Source organism: Glycine max, chromosome 1 (assembly GCF_000004515.6).
Source record: "Glycine max cultivar Williams 82 chromosome 1, Glycine_max_v4.0, whole genome shotgun sequence".
NCBI lineage: Eukaryota > Viridiplantae > Streptophyta > Magnoliopsida > Fabales > Fabaceae > Glycine > Glycine max.
In genome coordinates this window covers 939,001-947,979 of record NC_016088.4, presented here as the reverse complement: position 1 = coordinate 947,979, position 8,979 = coordinate 939,001, and the positions used below count along the sequence as shown (strand labels likewise).

The 8,979-nt window shown below is 32.4% G+C and overlaps 1 protein-coding gene and 1 pseudogene across 1 annotated transcript; one reads left to right on the top strand and one right to left on the bottom strand.

The window, feature by feature from the left end:
• The first annotated feature begins 2,576 nt into the window (after positions 1 to 2,576).
• Positions 2,577 to 5,618, top strand: PHR1 (MYB-CC domain-containing transcription factor PHR1). The gene is made up of 6 exons (XM_003516781.5): positions 2,577 to 3,173; positions 3,861 to 3,937; positions 4,413 to 4,473; positions 4,682 to 4,754; positions 4,944 to 5,013; positions 5,150 to 5,618. The coding sequence occupies exons 1-6, from the start codon at positions 3,038 to 3,040 to the stop codon at positions 5,543 to 5,545; spliced, it is 813 nt and encodes a 270-aa protein (XP_003516829.1). The 5' UTR covers positions 2,577 to 3,037; the 3' UTR covers positions 5,546 to 5,618.
• Positions 5,619 to 6,373: 755 nt separating this feature from the next.
• On the bottom strand, positions 6,374 to 8,593 carry LOC100803749 (isoflavone reductase homolog; annotated as a pseudogene).
• Positions 8,594 to 8,979: the final 386 nt, after the last annotated feature.

Here is an 8,979-nt window from a genome sequence, read left to right as displayed (position 1 = left end):
TAAAATAAGAGGAAAACCAGAGCAAAGTGTTATTTCTTACTTAAATTGTTTTTAGAGTTTAAAAAATACTTTCAATTTGAAGTTAAAAATTATATTAAAGATTTAAATTTAAAATTGCTTAATCATTCTTTAAGATTATAAGTTTAAAAATAATTTCCTTAAGTACTGAATTTATGTATCTTCAAATTTGAAATAAAGGAAAAAGAGTAAAAGTCAAAAGTTTTTTATTTTTTTTAAAGGTTCTTTAATGTTTTTTTAAACAACTTATTTTAACTTTTTTAAATTTTTTATTAAGTCAAATTTCTCCTTTTAAGGAGAAGAGAAGAAAAATACACTATCTAAATGTAAAAAGGGAGACCAACTAAACTAGCAAAGGATATGTGGAGAGAATAGTTAATACTCATTATATTAATTGCTTGTTAAATAATTTTGATTAAACTTTTAGTAAAAGCTTAGGTAGCCAGGAAGAGTTTGTCCCGAATGAAAGGAATTGTCACAAGCTCAGATAAAGGAAGAATCACAAGCAAACTTTTTTCGATTCTTATGGTAGAGTTTCGAATCTGCAATTAACTCGTCATAAATATAATTTAACTTTTTTTAGAAAGAATTCAATTAATCATGGGATAAAGTAGTGTAAGAGATATTTCTTGTGCGTTTGAAGGTAAGACGGACCCAAAGAACAAAAGGAATAAAATCTAGGCATTAAAAAATGGACAGAAGACGATAAAAAGGGAGTAAAAAAGACAGAAGAGAACATAAAATGTTAGATCTTGAAGGATTATCAGCTCTTCACGGACTAAACAATCTTTAAACCAAGCATATGCTACTATCTTGCATAGTTGGACACTATTTTTAGTAGTGAAAATTTCATCGTGATCCAACTAAACAGAAGTTAATAATCCTTTACAATGATGGACACATACACTTAGAGATTAAAATATGAAATTATAAAATTAATAATTATAATTTTAACACTTATGCAATTTATTATATATATAAAATTTCAATTTCTTTTTTCATTACATGTTTTTATCACCATTTCAATTGATAATTTTAAAATTAATGTTTATAATTTCGTGTTTTAACATACTCCTCACTTTACTGATACAAAAAAAAAAAAAAAAAACATATTCTTCACTTTAAAGGTTCCTAAAACATTAGATCGGGTATATGTTTAAAATATTAGATGGGAACAACTTCTATGTTATTGGACCACCTTACACAAATTCTCTACCTAAATTTAACATAGTATTTGGGATAAAACAGAACAGAACAGAACATTATTTTGTTCTTCTTTCTCACACATTTTCTATAAAATCACTATGTACCATTTTTTTAAAAAATTCAATCATGTTTTATTTTATTTATAAAACTTGTTAAATATAAAATAAAAATTATGCCTTTTTTATTCACTCTCTGTTAAAAAGAGGGTCAATGGGTCATCCACAGATTTTACTAAATAATTTTCTAAAAAAATATATCAAGTTAGATAGAATTTCTCTTCTTATAGTACATCTCCAACCTCTACTCCTTCATCGAAGAAGAAATATTCTTCCGTCATCATCCTTAATAAATCAGGCTTTTCTGTTATTTTTATGCTGCCCATTTAAAATAATATTGTATAACATAATTATATTAATATTTAATTATGAACCCGTTTCATAAAAATTATATAATTTTGAAGAGACAACATAAGGAATAGTAGAGAAGTAAGTTCATCCTTAACAGAGAAATTGAAACGTGTTCATTTGGTGGGCTCCACTTCCCTCTCCCTCCTATCCAATCCATGTGACCCTTAAACTCTAACGTGACCTTCCTTCTTCCTTTTGGATTCTCGTCATTCAATTTTTGGGCCATTTCTCTTTGGCCCGAATCTTCCACGCTGGCATCCACGTGTCCCCGATCCCAGAACACTCACCGTTCGATCCTCCTAGCAAACTCACTTATTCTGATCCAACGGCCACAGCAAGCACAAAGAAAAATACCTTAGAGCATTTATAATGTATATTTTGTTCAATAAGTTGATCATCTTAATTTAACGAGTCTTGCTAAAATATTAAAATTAAAATTATTAAAATAAGTATTTAAATTAATTTAATGAATTTAAAAATATGTTTATTATATATAATCTTATTAAACAAGAGTATTTATGTAAACAACATTATATCATCTATTAATGGAAACAAAAATTTAAATTTAAGAGACGTAACTTAAAAAAGTTAAACAAACTCAGAACCTCACTCGAAGATGCTTTTATTAGTCTTTCATCTCCTCCATTAAAAAACTTCGTATCCACGATGTTCCTTCGGATTCGTCGCCGAGATTTCCTCTAACATGTTCCTCAAACTAACTATTGTAGCTGCTAACTCATAATAATATTCATATGAATATTAATATTAATATTAATATTAATATCATATCATCTACATGCATAATGCATTGCACCTAAACGATGCCTCAATGCGACAAAGTATAATATTAGTGACATAATTAATTATTTATTAGAAACAAAATAATTGAATCACTGTTGCAAAAGAGCATTATACAAGTCCATCAAACGCCGTATTTAATGCTTTTGTTATTATTATTAGTGTTGCTTCTTACGCCATTGAGCCATTTCCCTTTTTTCAGCAGCACTAGTCCTGTGTTTGTGTCTAGCCAATGATGTTGTGTTCTGTTTTCCTCTGACTTGTATGGTTTAGTTCCAAAAGGTTATGATTGCTAGCAATCAGAATCAGAGCTTGTTTTTCTCTGTGTTGTGGAATTAAAGATTCTTCCATTAGCAAAAACACCGTGACTAGTTGCCGAGGGTATATGGTATATCTTCTTGTGGACTACAAGGATCCCTTCTTCTTTTTTCCTTTCTTCTTTTCCGCTTTTGGGATAGAATGAAGGCGCGGTTTGGCAGAGAGGTATAAAGCAAAAGCTGCAAGTGGGAATTGTTCGAATTTTCTTTTTGGATGTTGAAAAGAAAACAAGGGTAGTTGAAGGTGAAGAAGAAGAAGAAGAAGAAGAAGTGTAGTGTGTGAAGTGAGTGATGGAGGGTGGTGGAAGAGAAGGTTATAATGGAGTCATCATGACGATGACACGAGACCCGAAGCCGAGGCTACGGTGGACGGCAGATCTCCATGACCGGTTTGTGGATGCAGTCACAAAGCTTGGTGGCCCCGATAGTATGTATAATATTTTCTTTCATCTCCTTTCATCCTATCCTATAAGTTGGTATTAATTAATTAGTTGGTATAGTTGTTTTTTTTTAGTGTATAATGACGACAAAGAAATTTGAATCTAAAACTTTGTGTAAATTATCCAAACCTTCACTAGGCCAACCTTAGTAGGTTGTATTTGTTGGTGTTGTTGATACACAAGAGCTAACTTGGAGGATAAGTTTTTGTTGGAACTGATGTTGAAAGAAGGGAAGAAAAGGTTAAATAATGGGGTGTTTTCAGAATCTATATTTACTTGCTGCACCAAATGAAGAAATTGGTCTTTCACAAAATTATGTATTATCTAGCAAACTGGTATTCGTGTAATATGCATTCTGATGTAGCCCGACATTTCTGCATATGATGAATTAAAGTAGTATTTGGTATTTTCCCTCATTTGTACATTCCTTTTCCTTACAAATCTTTGATCCATTAGAAGAATGAAAGGGTGCAATGGAAATATCCAATCACTTTCCTTCATGTTTTTGCTCTAGGGGTTTTGCTTCCACAGCTAATATACTCTGCGGCTAATCCAATATTGTTTTACTAATAAGCTTGTCATAAAAAAGATTCTAATCTTCTGGCTTAATGCTTGTGGAGGTTTTCGCTTGTCAGAAAACGACATTAATCTGAAATGGTTTGTTTTGTGTTCAGAGGCGACTCCCAAGTCTGTTCTGAGGTTAATGGGCTTGAAAGGGCTGACACTATATCATTTGAAGAGCCATTTACAGGTAATTAGATTTTACTATTTAACATCAGCCTTTTACATTATAATAGAATAGATTTCATTCATGAGGGTACCGTTTAATAAATGTAGCAGGAAAAATAAATGGAGAAGTGAAAAGTTATTTTGATTTGATGTTATCATTAATTACTTAGTACCATAAAAAATATTGTAGAAAGATGTAAACAAAGTAGTAGTGAAAATACTGATATTATGAGTCAATGATATTTTGGAATTTGATAAAGAGACGATAGTTGAAATATTTAAAGTAAAACACTTAACTCATGGGCCAGCTTTTCTCTTTATCTTTTTTTTAAAAAAAATAAATAAATAAAAATCATGATATATAATGTACCGAGTGTCTATAGTTCAAATTGGTCTTCCTCTCTGTCTTTTATTTTCTTGCTTTCTTCTAACCATCATCAGAGAAAATACCATTTGGAAGCATAATATGGTATTGCTCGTTATTTGTTAATTTGCAGAAGTATAGACTTGGACAGCAGGCTCAAAAACAAAATGAGGAAGTGCACAAAGAGAATAGTAGTGAGTCCATTACATGTTTTGAAAAACACTTGAGTATCCCACGCAATTTTTTAATTAATTATCTTGAATAGTTTGACCAACTTCTCCCACAGAGATTTTATCATTCAATTTATCTTACAAAGCTATTTACTTAAATAGAGAACATAAAATCTGGTAATGTTTGATAATAATGTAATAATATTCTTTCCATGTTTCTGTTTCTTTTTAGGATGTTCGTATGTAAATTTTAGTAATCGTTCTTTGGCACCAAACACCAGTTACAGAGGTGATGATGAAGGGGGGTATGTTTTTTTTAGATTATATGCATATAGTTTCCATGAGCCAAATTCTCGTCTAAATTTCTTATCCACAAGATTAGCATTTATAGTTTTGTGTACTTCAAAAAGAACAAAATACAAAGTAGTGTAAACGCAACTCGTTGCACTTGTCTAATTTCTCATTTTTCTAACTGATTTTCATAACCAAAACAGAGAAATCCCAATAGCAGAAGCATTGAGGTGTCAGATTGAAGTTCAAAAGCGATTGGAAGAGCAGCTAAAGGTATTTATCATTTTTAACTTGCATAGTTTTATGTAGTCCTTCTCTGTAAGTTGAGATTTTCTAACAAAGTTATGTAGTTAAATTGTAGAAAAGAGAGTCTTAATTCACTTGTGAATAACTTCTTTCTTGGCAACAGGTACAGAAGAAATTGCAGATGAGAATAGAGGCACAAGGGAAGTATTTGCAATCGGTGTTAGAGAAAGCCCAGAGGAGCCTTTCCCTGGATGGACCAGGCAGTCTTGAAGCATCAAGAGCTGAGTTGACTGAATTCAACTCTGCTTTGTCAAATTTCATGGAAAATATGAATAAAGATAGCAAACAAAACATAATAGAAGTGAATAATTTTTATAGTAAGAGCCATGGCTCAGCTTTCTATAATCAGGAAGTAGGAAGAGAACAAAATAGGGACCAAAAGCCAAAGGTTGAAGGGGGTTCTATACAGTTTGACTTAAACATCAAAGGTAGCAATGACCTTGTATCTGCAGGTGGGGCTGAAATGGATGCCAATATGGTTTCATCATATAGGGTATAAATTTTTTGACTTGTCATATGTTTGACCATTGGATTGAATAATGATATATAACCCCTTCCCTGGTTATTCTCAATAATTTTCTCCTTCTCTTTTATCAATTGAAGTTGCATATCAGGACAGCATGTTTTCTCTACCTTTCATAAAAGCTATTGTCTATGCTTATAATTTTCACAAAACAAAACTTAGATGCAAATTCACAAGTACTTTCAGTACTATTTTTCTATTAAAAATAAGTTTCACCTCGATGGTTCCATAATAAAGAATTGTATTCAACTAATTAACTTTTATCCATTTCTAAAATCGCATATACTTACACATAATTTGAGCAACCAAGTTACATAGGGAGATTAAAGGGTGTTCCTTGGATCCAGCCCACAATATTCACGTTTTAGTAGCAATTGTGAAAACATACCAATGCCATACTGTTTATTAACCTTTCCTTTCCCTGGTTGCTGTTCAGTGTGGATAATTCAGTTTCAAGATTGCATGCTCAATTTCATGGCACAAGTTAGTCTTGGTTTATGAACTGAAAACAGGCTATGCAGTAAGGTTTTAAATTGCGGTTGTAATTTTGTCAAAGTTCTTGATATTAGAAGAAATAGCAGACAAATGCTGCTACAATTGTGGTCACAACAACCCCAAAAGCTTTGAAATTGTTGCTATAATCGCAGTCGCGTGCCCTTTTCTAAAACCTTGCTATTCGGTTCAAAATCGTCACGTTTGTTTTTCTCTTTTCACTTCCTAGTTCAAAGGCTTGCAATTGCAACATCAACCATAATCAAGGTCACCACTCACCATTATTTATGTCAAGTTGTTGGGGACTTTAGATGAAAAATAAAATTTCATAATTACAGCAAACATGATTACAAACCATTCAACAGACATAGAATCACTTCAAGTAAGGTCAGCGTACTTTCTCAATTATTTTATTATAACATCCCCAATTTTTATTTTTTTTGGTTGGTCAAATACATAATTTTTCAAGCTTATAACCTCATCAGATCAGACATATACTTAGGTATTCATCCATGCGGGTGTACTTCACCTCTGGATAAAGCTCTGGCGCTTCTTCCCCACCTTCTCCTATTTCAAAGTTTGTCAAACAACCTTCATAACAAAATATGATAGAAATGCCCCACTCCCACTTGAGCTTCATAGTCCAAACCTGGAACTCACATTAACCAAAGTCATTTTTTTGTTGTTGTTAATATGAATGAATTAGTCAAATACTTCAGTTCTTTCTCTTTGGGGTGTATTTTTTACCTTCCATGGAAGCAAGAAAGTCTTGTTCATTCATGCTGGACTTCTCTAGTTGTTTTCCAATGAGTTTCTCCCACTTCTCAATTAGCTGTCTTTGAGTGAGAATGTTTTCTGGTGGTCTTAGGTATACCATCTTGTTCAATGTCCTTGGATCATCAATTGTCTTGACTGTGTATGTTGCAACATCATCTTCATCCATATAAACAGCTGCAATGTGAATTCATTAGTACAAAGTATTAGACAACATGTGCATGTGTTTAAATTTCTTAAACTATGAATACATTTCACACATGACTAGAAAGATTGGCTTTTGCTTGGACGCGGAAATTGGACACACATAACGCTGGAATCAACATGTAACCAAATATAATTTTATAAACTTTTAAAATTATTTGTATAATTTTTTTTGTTTTCATTAGATTGTCAATCACATTATGTCTGTTATTAAGCTGGGCCAGACCAAGATTATTATTTTCAAACCTGGACAGGAATTGGGTCATATCAGTTAGCTAGGTAGCAAACTCATGAGTCATGATTCACGCATCTGTGGCTGCGATTGATTTCTTACCTTTCATTTCCACCAATTAGCACACACAAATTACACTTTGGCTCAAAAAGGTCATTACTAACGCAGAGACCGCTCTAATTACTTTGGACTCACTCTTTTCATTTTCCTTTCACGTGGTTCTAATAGCATTTGCTGCTAAACCAAATTACAACACATGCTGGATTTGGCATCATAATTATAATTTAATTTTACCTTTTAAAAAAATATTTCATTTAATAAAAGTTTGACTTTTTTTGTGAATTACAAAAAGGAGAGACTAAAAGTCTCTCGGGAACCCAATCTGAATTGCGTCAGTTCTTGCAGCATTAAAAATGAAACTAGGAGCAAACTCATACACATGAAATCTGACATCTTCATCCAGTGCATGGTCATAGCATCCGCCACTTGCTTGGTCTAATAAAAGTTTGATGTACTTGAAAGAACTTGAAGGCTAAATTATATTTAAAAAAAGTTACATCCTTTCAATACTTTAATCCTCACATTGGATATAGATTGAATAGTCTCGTGACACTTTAAACCCAGCTCACATATTATTTTAATGGGTGATCGACCTAATCCTTAGAACATACTATGATTCCAGGTGGCAAAAAGCCGACATTAAGACAAACCTTTTGGTCGATGTAAGCTTAATTTTGTATTTCTTGAGTAACTTTAACTATCTATTATTCTACCTCTAATGTTGACTTAAAAAAGATTGAATAATGCTACAATATTGTACATATAGGTATTATACGGATATACAACATACCTTGATGTTCCCTGCAGCCTTGATGGCCTCCACAAGTTTGAGCTGCACCAACAAGTTGTGAGAGCAAAAAATGAACCCCAGACATGGTGCAAATCACAACATCCACAAGCTTCACAGCTTCCACCAAGTTCTGGTGATCAGAGACAGAAGCCTCCACAAGGTGAGCACCTTGCTTCTTGAATGAAAGCAGCATCTGCATCATCTCAATGTCTAGACCTATCTCTGGACGTTGAAGAACATAGGTTTCATGGCCTTGTTCTAAACTTGCTTTCACTATTCTCCTCCCAACATACCCAGTTCCCCCCACAACAAAGAACCTTGCTCTTTCCCATTGCCTGCGCAAAATGGACCAGCAAAGGCCAACTATATTTAAAGACTTTATGATAATTAAACTCAACCTTTACCTTCACGTTTGGTCATTCTTGTGCATATTCATATTGTACCACTTTTCTTTAATTTAGTTCTAGGGTTATACCCACCAACTCCTCGAAAGGAAATATAGAAATATAGAAAAAGGGGTAGTTCAAGTTACTCTGATCAATATAGAAAGTGGATGGCCTTGAAAAAGAAATATATTAATGTCAATCTTTAGGATTAAAAAAAACAAATATAGTAGATTTTAAAAAAACAATATTTATTACATTCATTACATTATTGATGAACAATTTCTTTTTGAATAAAATTTTATTAGATGCTTAATTTTAAAATTGATATTGCATAAAAAAAAGTCGATTTTTTTAAAGGTATAAGCATGCGCATTTGGAGCAAAACAATTGAACTAATAATTAAAGGTAGGTTGCAGATTCCTCACTTGGACAAAAGCTCGGAATAACCGTATTTCAAAGGAATCAAGGAGAG

What these genes read in the sequence shown, in the direction of transcription:
- PHR1 (XM_003516781.5), top strand. Translation starts at nt 3,038, where the DNA reads ATGGAGGGTGGTGGAAGAGAAGGTTATAATGGAGTCATCATGACGATG. An exon ending in ATTTGAAGAGCCATTTACAG is followed by an intron (nt 3,938 to 4,412) that starts GTAATTAGATTT and finishes GTTAATTTGCAG; the next exon opens with AAGTATAGACTTGGACAGCA. An exon ending in AGTGCACAAAGAGAATAGTA is followed by an intron (nt 4,474 to 4,681) that starts GTGAGTCCATTA and finishes GTTTCTTTTTAG; the next exon opens with GATGTTCGTATGTAAATTTT.